The following is a 15053-nucleotide window of genomic DNA, read 5'->3' as shown; positions in this document are numbered from 1 at the left end:
GACAGTTATCTAAAGTTTCCTATCACCAGCCACCCTCTGGCACTACTCCACTACCACTACCAATCTCTAGACACCAGGGAATCCTGTTCTATCTCCTATCTTTGTATTATCTTTACCTGATGAAGATGCTTCACACTGATGGAGAATTATTTCATTAATAAATGAATGCAGCGCTTCGTATATGAGACACTGTAAAGTTTAAAGCTTCACAGAAAACGGTGTTAAAAGGGCTTCTTTGGTGGACTGACTGCATGAAAACAGTGGTAAAGAGGGCCATCTGCTGGCACAGCATGGTAAATGCTGGGATAGATTGGGATTCAATCACTTTTATGAGTGATCAGATGGGTAATTACATGACCTGCAATCATAGTTTAGGGCCCTTTAGACTAGTGGTGGACAAACAGCCCTTTTCAGTTTTTGGTATTATTGTATACGTACTATGCAGGACACTGGACAGAAGACCATAGGGGCCAGGTGGCCTCTACTTTAGAGCTTCCTTGTGAAGTGAAAGGACAAGGTTGTCACAAGAAAAGTACATGGTAATGGGTAATATTAGTTGTAACTCAGTATCTGTATATGACGTCTATATGCTAGTATAGCCGACAGATACATGTAACACAGTAAAAACTACAGTATTTCCCTCTGAAATGTAGTGGAATAGGAGTATTAAGTAACAGAAAAAGGAAATGCTCAAGTACTATGTTTGAGTCAGTGTACTGTTGGATTGCTGTTACTAATGCATTAGCATGCAAGCAGCATTTTAATATGGTTGATGTCTAATTAAACTACTATGATGTGTGACTGTTTCCATCACAATCTAAAAAAAAAAAAAGGCTCACATCTAATGCCCCATCCATCCCCTTTACGCATATGGATCAGGAGCTGAGTTATTATAGTCACTTCACTATATGAAGGAGGGTGCAGGTTCTGGGTTTGACTGGCATGTTCTTCTTGTGTGCAAGGGTTTCCTCAGGGTGCTCTGAGTTCCTCCCACAGTCACACACATGCAGGTTAGGTTGACTGGTGACTCTAAATTTCTCATAGGTGTGAATGTGAGAGTCATCAGTTGTTTCTATATGCGTCAGCCCAGTAACTTAGCGTAATGCGGAGCAGGGCGGCCCCATATACTCACTATGCACGCTGCACAGAACACCCACAAATTACGCGAAGCCCCCTCTCGTGTCAAAGGGAGTGTCAGTGTTTGATGAGAGCATGAAGCAGAACTATGTTTCCGGTCATGGAAAGAGGGAAAAAAAACACCATGAGAGTGAACTGCAGGAACAGCTATTAGGCAAACTCCTCTCCAAGTTTGATTTCAACAATTAACAGTGGTTAAGTAAGAATTCTGGACTAACGCTAGACAGAAAGCAATAAATTGGCGTTGACTGTTAATTGAATATTGAATTTAAAACGTTGATTAACTGTACAATGTGGTTGCACATCTCACAGTAAATAATAACCATCAAGTATTCAGGCAAACCATACAATAAATAGTATACTTGAAAATGTGTAAAAGGAAATCTGGGGGAGCCAGTTGAATAGTAATGGGATCTATGATTTACACTGACAAAGTTTGTCAGTAGTAGAGATGATTTATATTGAAACAAACAACCAGTGACAATTCACACCTATGAGAAATTTAGAGTCACATGTCAACCTAACCTGCATGTGTGTGACTGTGGGAGGAAATCACTCTGAGGAAACCCTTGCATGCAAGAAGAACATGCAAACTAACCAGTCAGCTGAATCCAGAACCTGCAACCTCCTTCGTGTATGGAGACAATAATAACCCCTGCACCACCGTGCAGGTGTACATAATATAATGACCCATACAAATATAACTCAGCTCCCGATCCACATGTGAAAAGGGGCTAGATGAGGCATTAGTATAATAAATACGAAAGGGTATTACTGTTACTTCAGTTCTTCATAAAAAGTGCCTGATGTCCTAAGTCACTCTCTGGGGCCAGTTTTGCCTGGTTATAAAGTAATTTGATAAAAGTAGATGTTTGAGCAATCATCACAAATAGCCAACACTTCATGCAAGCACAGGCAGCCTGAGCCAGTACTAGCCAAACCAGGGGTGTACAGCCAGCATGAGATACAAGCAGCTCAGACCTCAACAGAGCAGTTCCCACTCAGTCAAATGACCCAGTGGATTGGCCCCCAGTCTTAACAGATGACTGAATTAATGCTCAGAGGTCCATTCAATCCAGGACTGGATTTTTGTTACCCTAAAGACAGGTATAGAAGAGGTTTTCATTCTCTGACTGAAAGAAACCTCATCAGACAAACTCTTTCCAACCACATAATGGAAACTTTATAAAAGAGACTGAATTACCGGCAAAACATGGCCCTGTTTTGGAAAATCATCCGAGCAAGAGACACATGCTCATATTAAAATTGAGTTGGGTTTTGTGCCATGTGCAAAAACTCATCACCTTCTTTTCAAGTGGGACACTCATCAAAAGCTACCTTCCATGTCACAGAAATGTTTGAATGATCTGGTTAGGAGCACCAATCATGACGTGGGGTAAAACATGTCCTTTGAGGAGAGCATTGATCAAGAAAGTGCATTGTGTTTTGATTCACACACTCAAATGTTTACACTCTTAGTTACATTTAACTTAATTCAACTGTGTGACATACTTTCTCAGTTTCTTCCAGACAGTGCAGGTATATTGGTGCCCATGCTGATGATGAAAATGCTCAGGCTGTGGGGGTAAACAAAGCAAATCACGCAGCCGCATTGGTTTTATTTTACCACTTTGAGACACTAGGCTCTAGCAAATGGTTCACGTATATCACAGGTCAGGTAGGAGGTCTCCTTAGCAGAAGTTTGCTCAGGACTGCAGGGAGGACAGCACCAGCCCTGCTGGAATGCAACCTGTGACCTTTAAGTTAGATGACCCATGATGTTGATTGAGTCTGCACGGGTCCTTCCAGTGCAAGATGTTTTCTTGAGGCTGTGAATACAATTGTGATGGGAAAATGTTGAATGTTGAATGCCTTATTTATTTATTTTGTTGGCATAAAAAGTAATCGAATCTATACATATAAGTCCAAAGTGGATTCAACCAAAATAATACCCACCATGTGTCATTTTTAAGCGTAGAATGTAAATTATTGCTGTCTATGTCTGAAGCATACTGAGCACTTAAGAGAGAAGGGTGAGATGCACAAAAAGTCTGTCTTTAAAACAGGAGATTTTGGTCAAACAACAAACAGTAAATTGTCTGCAACTGGTCCAAAATGAAGCTGCTCAGCTTTTAACTGGAACTAAGAGAAGAAAACCAAATTCAGCCCTCCTCAATTGGTTTCCCATTTCTTCCAGTACACTGTTCAAAATTTCAACCACTTACAATATACCGCCAAGCTACATCTCTGACCTGCTGAGCCCACTATGGAAGGGTACACGCTTAGATTGGCAGTAGGCTTTTCTTGCAGCTCCTAAGTCTATTTGTTACCATAGGCAATAGTAATTTAACCTGTGGAGTAAATTACTGTTCACTATCTACTGTTCACAAAATGATTCTGTTTCCTTTATCCAGTTTTTCCTTTAACTGTATGATTTAATTACTGCATCTCGTGTACTTTCTTGGAGCACTTCATAAATACACTGAGAGGGCTACACAAGTAAACTCATTGTTAATATTATTTCCTTCCATTTAAAGTTAGTTTTGCTTAACCAAGTAGTTTCAGTTGTCCAAACTTGCCCAAACATAACCATTAAACAGGAGATGATCTAAGAAGTATTCCGTTTGAAGCTGACTGAGGCCCTGAGCCACAGGGACAAGAAAATAAAGAAAACTAATTTTGTTGTTTTATGATGAGCAGGCATTTCAGGAAGAGAATATTGATAAGGCCCTGATAGTTTACAGTTTTCAGTGGCTTGTCTTAAAAAGAAGCTTGCATCTGTGGTTGGTTAAAATGGAACATGGTTATTTATGGGTACACAAAAGTTCCTACTTCCGCTTTTTTGTATATTGCACAACCAACCTAACCAGCGACGGCCACTTGAGATTTGTTTACTTTGTTTGCAGTTCCCCACTGTTTATCAAAATTGCATGGCTGACTGAAACACATTGAATCTTACATTAAAATGTCACTGAATGGTAGTTCAAATTTGCATGTGGTAACCCAGCAGTATCAGCAGTTCCAATCGAAGTATGAAGCATGAAGAGATGAAATCTTAGCTGTTAACCCAGCTCTCCAGGTCCTGGTAGACTTTACTGACTGGTAAACTGGGGTACTTGACACAGATCTGACACAGCCTTTCTCTCCAGTCAGTGTAGGTTTTTACTTGGTGAGTGTGGTGCCACTGGAAGTACCCCTCACTGGCCTGCTTGTCTGCAGCCACTTGCTTCAGATAGACAGCCAGATCTGCTGTGTTCTTGAAATCATCTACATGGATAAAGGAACCAGGGGGAGCTAGAGCCTCGTAGGTAGCCCTGCTGGGGCCGAGAACCACCGGTATGGCCCCTGCTTGGAAGGCATTCCTCCAGAGCTTCTCACTGATATAGTCCTTTGCCTTGGAGTTCTCAAAAGACAGGTAAAAAAGACATTTTGCAATGGTGGGCAACAGCTTCTTGTTTGACAGAGGTTTCTTGTTCCACCTGCCATACACCTCGATGGGGATATATGTCTGTAGACTTTGGTAAACAACAGCCCGAGCTTGATGAGGCTGGTATTTGCTCACCACCCAGCTGACAAAGCAGGAGCGATTCAGAGCAGCCTGGAAGCCTAGCTTATCGCCTCCTAGAATGGTCTTTCCATAAGGGATGGATATGTCTGCATCACATCTGTAGCTCATTGTCCAGTTGAAAAGGCCATTGAATTGTGCAAGGTTTGCATTGTTGACAGGAGGCTCCAAAGACATCCACACCCAGTGCTGGGAAGCTGGGCGATCCAGGTGCAAGGGCAGCGGTGACAAACCTCTACTCAGCTCCTCATGGTGGAAGACTACCACATCAGCAGTGGAGAAGGTTGAGGTGTCATCAGTGAGGAAACAGCGGCTGATGTTGTACATCTCGAGGCATTTGTCTCCATCAAGCTTGTAGGAGTGGCCAAATGGCCAGTGCCACAGCAGGATGTTGATGTTTCTTTGAGGAACATCTGTAGGCCATTTCTGCTGGTAAGATTTCGGGTCCAAGCTGTAATACAACAAGGATGAGAGGAAGCTGAAAAGGACAAGGAGGAGGAAGAGGAAGAGGAGGAAACTTCTGGATTCACATGGTGTCATGGCGACCGGGCGTATTCCACTTCAAAAGATCACGATCACTGGTGTGGAACCCCTAGAAAGGAAGGAAGGGTAGATCAGAGATATTATTATGCTTTCACATGTTCTCATCATTGCAGGAACTGCAGAGGTTAAGGTGTTAACAACAAAAACATCTCCTACTGCTGAAGGCATTTCATTCTTTAACTCCCAAAATGATAATTTCTTCATCTTTATCAGTTGGCTAATTCGGTTAATTAGGTTAAGTACAGTTCACAAATACAACTACTATCTGTTCATTAGGGGTTTTTTTTTTTTTTTTTGTTTTGTTTTGTTTTAGATATGGTCAATTTTTGGTCAGTTATTTGGAAAATTTGTGAGATAAGATTGTCGGCAAATGGCAACCAGTAAACCTGCAGAACATTTCATGAAATCTTTCTCTCAGTGCTCAGCATTTTCAGTCTAAGTTCTGCTTCTGCTCAATGTTTGTTCTTTTTGGGATTTCATAATCGGTATTGCTCACTCCTAACTGCTTAAAAAAAAAAAAAAAAAAATTCAGGTGATTGGTCAAAATCATTTTCAACCATAGCAAAGTACAGAGAAACTCACTTTCTAATATGCATGTTCTTATAATTCTCATTGTTTGGATTGATGATGAGACATCTTGTGAAATGAAACTGGCAGAAAGAGGCTTTCTACAGATGGCACACCCCGATAGCTGTGTTCACCACAAACCCAACATTGTTTTACGCAAGAAAAACGTTAAAAGAAAAAAGAAACAAATTCAGAATGAAAATTGAATATAAAATATACTGGTATAAAACACCTGTAGCACCTGGTTTTCACATATTTTCCATCACCTGAGGACACATACACTGCATGTACACTGTGAATCTGTAGTAAAAATTTTGATATTAGCTTAGCACATGCACTTGTATGAAATAAAAGTAAGGTTGGCAGAGATGTTGGCACTTACCTGTGTGGAGTGGCATCAGGCTGTCAGCTGCCTGTAGAACTGTCCTGCTCAATACATCCTGGAACATAAAGGAAATCCTGCTTCTCTCACATGTTTGACTCATCTCTTGCTCGATACCCACCCAGCTTCTCACTGGCAGGGTGTGACGTTGATGTACGAGCTCAGTCGGTGGTCAGCAAAAGAAATTAGCAGCAGCTAAAAAAGAAAAGAAAAAAGTAATTTACCATGCAGCAATTTCAAATGAACAAGTCTCATGTTTTGTACATTTAACTATGAATTGAATTGAATTGAAATCACCTTCTTTATCCTGGAGAGAACATTGAGTTTGGATTTGTTTGTTTTCATGTTAAGCTGGGTTAGGGTTAGAGGTGGTTAAAACCTCACCCATCACCACAAGCACCTGTCACTGTGCCACCTTGTTTCACATTCATTTATTTTCCTGCTAAGCTGCTTGTGCATCTGCCGTTTGCAGAATTAGCATAGCCAGCAGCGAGTGTCAGTCAAATACATTTGTATTGCTCATTTTAGATTGGTAAACCACAAGCTGGTCTTCCTCTTCCTGCTCTTGCAGCTCTGCAAAGGGGCACAGGGTTACACAGCTCCTGAAGGCACCAACCACATCATAACCGTTTCAACGAGCTGTTTCGCCCTTGGCTTCTGAGTTCTTGATGCAACCACGCCTTCTCCTTACTCCCACACTTTTCTGGTTGATTTACCTTCTTGTTCTGCTTTAACTCACTCTTATCAGTTTAATTTTTTTTCTTTAAACAGTAAAATGTGCCAACAGTTGTGTGAACATTCCTACAGAAACCATGTATTCATGTTGAAAGATGTTTTGAACACCATTATCTTACAGTGACCTAAGTGTTTTTAACACCTTCACTCACTGAAGCAAAGAGCAGACATGCAGCTTGACCCACTCTGTGTGTACTTGATGCCTTTCAAAGGCCTCAACCACGTGGCTCTGATTTATCCTAGTCAATATATACAGCTTAATGGAGGGGTATAGATTGTTCTGGTTGCATTAGTATTAGTAACATATCATCCACATAGAGTATAATGACTGCCCACTGTATGCTCCAATAATGGTTGCCAAAATCTCTGATGGTGACAGTGACAAGCGGTGGAAGATGAAGATCAACAAAAAGAAAGTTAGAGAAGAGTTTTAGTTGATCTATGATCTGGAATCGTGTGATCAGTTTTCATTGTGTCTGTCTTCATCAGGCCTGCTGATTTACAGGAGAAACTGAAACTGTAGAAACTTTATAACAATAAGTTTGCTGTACACACAAATACAGAGAGGAAAGGCCTTCAGTACAGTCTACCTGCTAACTGTTGATTACAGAGCTTGTAAGAATCACTCATTTATCTTTATTCTGTCTGACTAGCATCGATGACATAATCTATATCAGAAACTTTTTTTTTTTGTCTTTGTGATCATGTCAGGTAGAAAAAAAACTGTAAAGATGACCAAGACATGAATAAAGGGCTTTGTGTGACCTTGTTTGTTGAGAGGTTTGTTTGGGTGTGCCTTCACCAAATTAAGTGACCCTTAATTGCACTTCTGTCTGCAACATCACTATGTGCATCAGCTAACAAGATGTTAGCCAACAACAGTCAGCAAAATTGCATGTTGAGCTAACTAGCATTCTGTCTGACAAGCAGATAAACTTAATAAGCCTCTTCAGCTACCTCACCTTAGCAATCAACAATGCACACGCCTCTGTCTATCATTGGCTAACACTTTTGGCTGGTAGAATGCAAATACAAGGCAATGATATACTAGGCTTTGTCCTAGTCTTGTTACTATAATATAACTGGCAATTCCATAATATACGTATATATTTGTGTGTGCAGAATTCTCACATTTAATCTATGAGCTGGTATTTTGTAAGTGACGGACATGAGAAAAGAATCCAGCAGGTGGTGGTATACACTGCAAAGTGGAAATGATAGAGCTTTGATTGCATAGTTCAGATGTTTGGAAGCATTGTATCTTCTTGTTATGGGCAAAAGAACAGGACTGGATGTGTTTGTAATTTTTCCTAGAAAAACTATTTATATGTATTTAACATCAGCGGCTCCTTGTCTCTGTTCCATTTCTTCTCTGATCTGAGGTATTTTGCGCTTCTTTTGGAATCTGCTTCACAGCATGCACAATAGCACCTTGGCATTCTTCTGTACTTACATGTTGTGAGAAATGTAAATGGATGATTGTCTATCAAAAGAACATAAAAGATTTTAGCGGAGATCAGCTTAAAATGTCATTGTTTGCCTACAGTGAAAGGTCATCTTATTTTATTCAGTTACAGTTATGTGTTTTCACAGGGATGCCAGAATCCACTTCAGGACAGGGACCACAACGTCCCTCACAACCTCCAAGAAATGAAGCCCCATATTTAGTCATCTGTTTTTCAAGTACTGACTAACATTCATGGTAACATTAAGGTCCAACATTGTATAAGACTAAAGGCTGTTACTTTGTTCGCAGGTACATACTGTATATCAAAATTCACAGCTAGACAGCAACTGCAATCTAAGTGCAGTGCACAATGGACAGATGTTACTTTCCATTCACCACCTTTGTTACTCTTAGCAACCACTCTCTCTCCAGTCTGTCAAGGTTTTACAGAGGTGATAAGGTGATAAGGACAAGGTGATAATCTGTCTCCCATCATTACAAGTGCTCCAGTATAGGTAATAATGCAAAGCATAATCAGCCCTGGGTAAGCTTGGAATTCTTTTTGGGATTTCTGTTAAATTGTAAAGGACTTTCTGCACACTCTGGTTTTGGTTTCTTTTGGGTTTTTTCAGGAATTCCTTTTCTTTATATTGAAAGTCAAATGACTCTGTGTTTCCTGTTTAGTTCTAAAATTTTGTTTCTGCGTTGAGGGTATAGTTCTGCTGCTCGTGTTTCTATTTCCTGTTTTATTTTGAAGCCTGGTCCCTTCTATATCGGTCCGTAGTCTACTTCTGTAGGAGTCTTTGCCTAGTTTCCCTCCTTTTGTGATTGTCTGCCCCGCCCTAATTGGCTTCACCTGTTGCTTATTACCTCCAGTATATAAGTCTCATTGTTCTCCTGCATACTTGTTTGCTTGTCTGTGTTGGTCCCAGTGTGTGCTTCTGCTCTGCTTCATTTTGTCAACTTGCCTGAGCCTGAGCCTGAGCCATGTGTTTTACAAGCCTGGACCTACCTTGGTTGCCTTCTTATGTAAAGTAAGGACTTTGGGAGTTTGCCTTGTGTTTTGTGTTTCATGTCTTTTACCCCTTCTTGTTTTGTTTTTTTAGTTAATAAAAGGACTTTAACTCAAGTATCAGTTTGCTTTGGGGTTTGGGGTGTCCTCTCCTTGTGTTGCTGGCCACAGAAGTTAAGTATGTTACTTTTACTGTCTGTGAGTTTAAACATTTGGTGATTGAAGCCAATGTGAAAAATTCAACTCTTGATGGATCGCTGTATCGCTGTATAACATCTGCTCTGGTTGGGGATTAAAGGGGAACTCCACCTATTTCACACATCAGCGTCTGTTTGCAAGGCTTGGGGAGTGGTACTGCATGTGTGAATAAAGATGCATAAAGCTCTTTGTTTCTCCACTGGGGTGTGTGAAATCTGATAAACCCATATCAAGTAAGTCACTTGAGTCAGCAAATGGTAGTGGCTGAAGACTACAAGTTTGAAAAGGGGAAAAAAAAAAAAAAAAAAAAAAAAAAAAAACGCCAACTAACCAGACCTCTGCCTGAGCTGTTGTGCCAAATAACTTGCCTACCTTATCGTCCAATCAAATTTTCTAATCTTACCACCTTCTGCTGTCAGTAGTAGATATGAAACAAAGAAAGACTGATTGGTATTAAGGCCCAGAGTGAGCCAAGAAAACATTCCCCACACCATCACACCACCAGCAGCAGCCTGGACTGTTGATACGAGGCAGGTTGGGTCTATGGATTCATGCTGTTGACTCCAAACTCTGACTCTATCTGCAGCCTCAGCAGAAATCCAGATCCATCTGACTAGGCTACATTTTTCAGTTTTGGTGAGCCTGTGTCCACTGCAGCCTCAGGTCTCTGTTCTTGGCTGACAGGACTGGAACCTGATGTTGTCCCTGCTGTTCATCCATCCACCGTCCACCTCATGGTTGGACGTGTTGTTCACTCTGAGAAGCTTCTCTGTTCTCCACAGTTGTACAGAGTGGTTATCTGAGTTAGCGTAGCCTTTCTGTCAGCTCCAACCAGTCTGACCTCTGACCTCTCTCATCAAGTTGTTTCTGTTGTGTGTGAAAAGGCTTTTAATGAGGTTGTTTTTTTTTTTTGTTTTTTTTTTGTTCTGTCACACGTAACATTGGGGCTTGTGCTTGTGGGACCCAAAGCAATGAGGAAGTTGATTTTAAGTCAAGAACACAGAATAACCTTAATGTCCCAGATGCACTAGAGGGCAGCACATGCTCTTGTTCAGTCCACCCTGGGGCAGGAGTTTGTAACAGTAGTTGTAGGCAAGCATAGGTCAGATCTGCCCACCCAGTAAAAATATCTGGCTTTCTTCAGTTTTCATAGTTTTCATCATGGCTTTTACATGTTTTTTCATCAGTCTATTGTAAATTATGGTATAAATACAAGGCTCATGCTTAACTATACCTAAGTTCTGCAGCAGGCTATTTCAACAGTACATAGAGCTGAAATTTTTTATATTGCATGTTAATATTTTACACTGCATTATATTCCTTATATCACTATGTAACAATGCTGTATTACTACTATATTGTTGACATTGTACTTTAATGTTATGTCTTGGATTCTCTTCCATTTCTATCACATACTTTAAAGTATTGTATTCTTACCTTATAGTGTGTGTATATTACATATAGTTTATTATACCTGTATATTTGTACTCATACTATGTATGTAGTTCACACACCATGGCTGGCAGAGTAGCATCACAGGACTACTGTTGCACAAATGTTTGCATAGTTCCCTTCATAGTCTAATGTGTTGTGTGTGTTTATAGATTTCTTTTCAATGTCACCTCCCTAATTTCTTTAATGTCTGTTAATGTTTTCCTAACTCTTATCCTGTCCCAATGGAATGTGAATTTCCCCTAATGTATCAAAAAGTCTTATTTTATCTTATCTTAACTTAAACTTACCAGATGAATGACAGATAAATAATGTATAATGTTCTTCATTTAAAGGAAACAAGTATCCAGTAAATTAAAAAACAGCCTAAAAACCAACAAAATTTAGGCTGTTTGACCAGGATAGATTATTTCTCACAAGCACACACAGTCCAACAGATATCATGTGCTAATTTTTATTTTTTTTTTCTAATGCAACATCAGCAGCAGCAACAACAGCATCAACAGAACTTTCATTCAGTCTGCATGTGACCCTGACAGAAGCGCACTTGTTTCATCCAGCCGTCTGCGTTCATTTCACAGCACTGCGGAAATAATCCCCCCGGTTCTGGTGACCTTGCAATCCTGGAGGCTTGTCAACCCCCCTGCTTTTCAAATTTGCACTAAAGCTCCTGAAATCTGTCCAAATAAGCACAACATCTGGACTGAGAAATCTTCCTGTCTGGAGCACAAGGACAGAATTAAGCAGTGGGATGTCCCCGGTGCCCAAATGTCAGATTATAACATGGTTACTGTAGGTTAGAGAATTACACCCCACGCAGTCATTTAGTTAAGATAAAATTAACACGATTAGGTCAATATGAACTCTTCATTTTGTTGTTCAGATTGCAACTGCATAAGAATATCACGGAAATATAACAAAAATCCCATAAGTACCACAGGTCACTGTAAACCTAATAACACAGCCCATTTGTATTGACTCATTTAATGATTGTTCCAAGGCACAAACAGAAAACAGGGACCAATGACACATTTCACAGCACTTGCAGCCTTGGCTGATTTGTAACATCTGTCTCTAGGTGGGCCTTTAAACAAATACACAGCTCAGCAGGGTAACACATACAAACAGCACAAGAGCACACACATCACTGCTGTAACAACAGTACAGTCTGCAGTCAGCTAACTGCTATCAGCTTTGTGAGGCTGCACAGTGGTGTTTTAGGCTAAATTCTACAGTCAGCCAGTGAAGAGAAGTTAAAAACAGGAGCAATGTGTTCAGACTTTTTTGTTTTAGTTCATGCTCCGGCTGTTTATTTAACACTCGCTCTGCCAGTCCAGCAAGAAGTGTAATCTGCTCTAACTTTAGATATATTCATGAGATGACACAAGCTTTGAGCATGCTCACAAGGTTTTACCGACAGGTGAGCAAACAAAGAGTGAAGTTTGGTTACTGGGCTCAGGCAGAGACAGATATGTATAACTGTGTTTAACTGTGTAGCATAGGAGGGCTGTGAGAAATATTGTTTTGAATGAATGATGGACCCAAGAGGGAGCATATACTAATAGTAATGGACCAAGAACTGACCCCGGAGGGGCTCCATATGAAATGCAGATTTCATCTGATTCAACGTTACCAACAGAAACAGAGAACTGTCTTTAAAGATCATGAACAGCTCTGACCAGCGCAGTCTCCGTACTGTGACAGCCACATATGTGATTATTGATATACAAGATTTTCTAGAAATTTTCCCAGAAATTGAAGGTTTCAGATTGGTCTGTATTTCTCCAAAGAACGAATGGATCAAGATTCTTCTTTTTCAACAAGGAAATTTTCAGAAATAATTTGAGACATTTGGTAATGCTTTCTAGATTTATCATGTCTTTGTTACTGAGCAGGTCTTTCTAAACATCACTTGTCTAACATAACTTGTGCTCACAGTTGTGGCAGATTGTTTTCAGTGCCTTCACTTTTTCTGGATTCCTCCAATGTGGTTTTCTTTGACCAGAAATTAACTTAGTTTTCACAGGTGCAATGTCATTCATAATTTCTGTCAATGAAAGGTTATAATTATTAACCAGTCTGTCACACAAAGTCAAGGAAAAGGAAAGTTAATTAAAATCAGAATGTGGCCAGGTATGTCTAACAGAACTAGTAATTTTTTTTTTTTTTTTTTTGATAAACCACACAAGGGTTGGAAGTAAAGCAACTGATAGACACACAAGGTGATTAATTTCAAAATAAAAACAGGAACTGAAAAGAGTCTGGCCTAGAAAGCTACAAGGAGGGGCAGGTCATGACAGGAGCCACATGACACCTCGCTGTGTCTTATTCTTAGTCAAACTTTTGTCTTTATAGTTTTCAAATTTAATGTAACTGTATAAACAGATGATCACAGAAACATGTGAAGAAGAGAACACTAAATGTTTTTTTTTTCTGAAGGGGTGAGAGGAAGCTGGTAGTGTTCCTGTTTGTTAACTGGGTCAGTGTTTTTCCTTTTTTTTTTTCTTGTTTGTTTCTTGAAAAAGTTACAAACAAAATACTTACGTGTTTATTATGTTCATACTAGCAGTGTGTATACCTTTGCCTACACTGACATGTTACCAAAATAAGCAATATAAAAATAACTACAGGGCCTAAGTTAAAAAACAAGTACCAGTGTTTTATCATATTAATGTCAGTGATGAAGGAAACAAAAGACAGAGCTTTTTTAGTTATACACACAAATGTAGAGGAGTCACACACTTCTCAAACGGCCTGTGTGACTTTGACTGTGATATGACTGCTGGTGTCAGACGGGCTGGTTTGTTTCTGAGTGTTTCTGAAACAGCTTCACCAAAACTGGACAGATGAAGACTGGACAAACGTAGCCTGGTCTGATGGATGTGGATTTCTGCTGAGGCTGCAGATGGTAGGGTCAGAGTTTGGAGTCAACAGCATGAATCCATGGACCCAACCTGCCTTGTGTCAACAGTCCAGGCTGCTGGTGGTGGTGGTGGTGGTGTGATGGTGTGGGGAAAGTTTTCTTGGTTCACTTTGGGCCTTAATACCAATCAGTCATGGTCTGAATGTCACAGTGTGTCTGAGTATTGTTGCTGACCATGTTCATCCCTTCATGGCCACAGTTCCCCATCTTCTAATGGCTACTTCCAGCAGGATAATGCTCCATGTCACAAAGATAAAGTCGTCTCAGACTGGTTTCATGAACATGACAGTGAACTTTCAGAAGCTCCTCAGTCTCCAGACCTGAATCCAGTAGAACCCCTTTGGGACGTGGTAGAACAGGAGATTGGCAGTTTGAATGTGCATCTGATAAATCTGCAGATGATGATGTGATGAATGTCTGTGAATGTTCTCATTCATCCAGGTCATAGTCATCCATGACTAGTCAGACTAGTGCGGACTAGTGCGCATCGGTCTATCTAGTCCGCACTAGTGCGGACTAGAGTATGAACTGATGAAGCCCTTTGGATAAGAGGCGAAACGTCTTCCCAGACAAACATATGTCCAGTTGCCTTCGATTCAATTTTCAAAGAGAGAATCTCAGAGGAAAGTTTCCAACATCTTGTGGAATCAGTGACATGAAGAACTGAGGCTGTTTGAGAGCAGATGGATTTTACGTTCTACGACTAACAACCTGTGCAGAGTGGATATTATAGCTTCAGGGGCTCAAAATGAGAATTTCAGTAATATAGATCAGAGTTTAAGAGTTTAGTAGTTCTCCAGTTTAATTCTGGCAGTATGGAGAAGCCCATAAACATTAACTAAAAATAATTCAATATAATAATAAAGACCTTCTTGGTGTGTAGTCACTCTTTTCTGAAGGACCAAGGGGTGCTTTCTTCATGGCACACATCTTCATGTCAGTATCAAGTGAATTAGGAGGGCTTTTGCTTTGAAAGAGCTGGTCGGAAGGGCTCGTTTTCATTACTGTGGTTAACTTAATATGAGGCAGCTCCCTCTGGTCTGCTGCTCCAACTCAGAACATTCCATTATAAAGCTAAGCAGACAGCCCGGG

At 40.3% G+C, this 15053-nt stretch overlaps 1 protein-coding gene across 1 annotated transcript; it reads right to left on the bottom strand.

Moving 5' to 3' along the window:
* Positions 1–2757: 2757 nt before the first annotated feature.
* On the bottom strand, positions 2758–6286 carry LOC121184597 (fucosyltransferase 7). The gene is made up of 2 exons (XM_041042382.1): positions 6195–6286; positions 2758–5294 (listed from the first exon to the last, which is right to left on the bottom strand). Exon 2 carries the CDS (start codon positions 5240–5242, stop codon positions 4193–4195), a length of 1050 nt encoding a protein of 349 aa, XP_040898316.1. The 5' UTR covers positions 5243–5294; positions 6195–6286; the 3' UTR covers positions 2758–4192.
* Positions 6287–15053: the final 8767 nt, after the last annotated feature.

The sequence above is a fragment of the Toxotes jaculatrix genome, chromosome 7 (assembly GCF_017976425.1).
Source record: "Toxotes jaculatrix isolate fToxJac2 chromosome 7, fToxJac2.pri, whole genome shotgun sequence".
NCBI classification, from domain to species: Eukaryota; Metazoa; Chordata; class Actinopteri; family Toxotidae; genus Toxotes; species Toxotes jaculatrix.
Note: the sequence above shows the minus strand (reverse complement) of the source record. Positions and strands in the feature narration are given on the sequence as shown.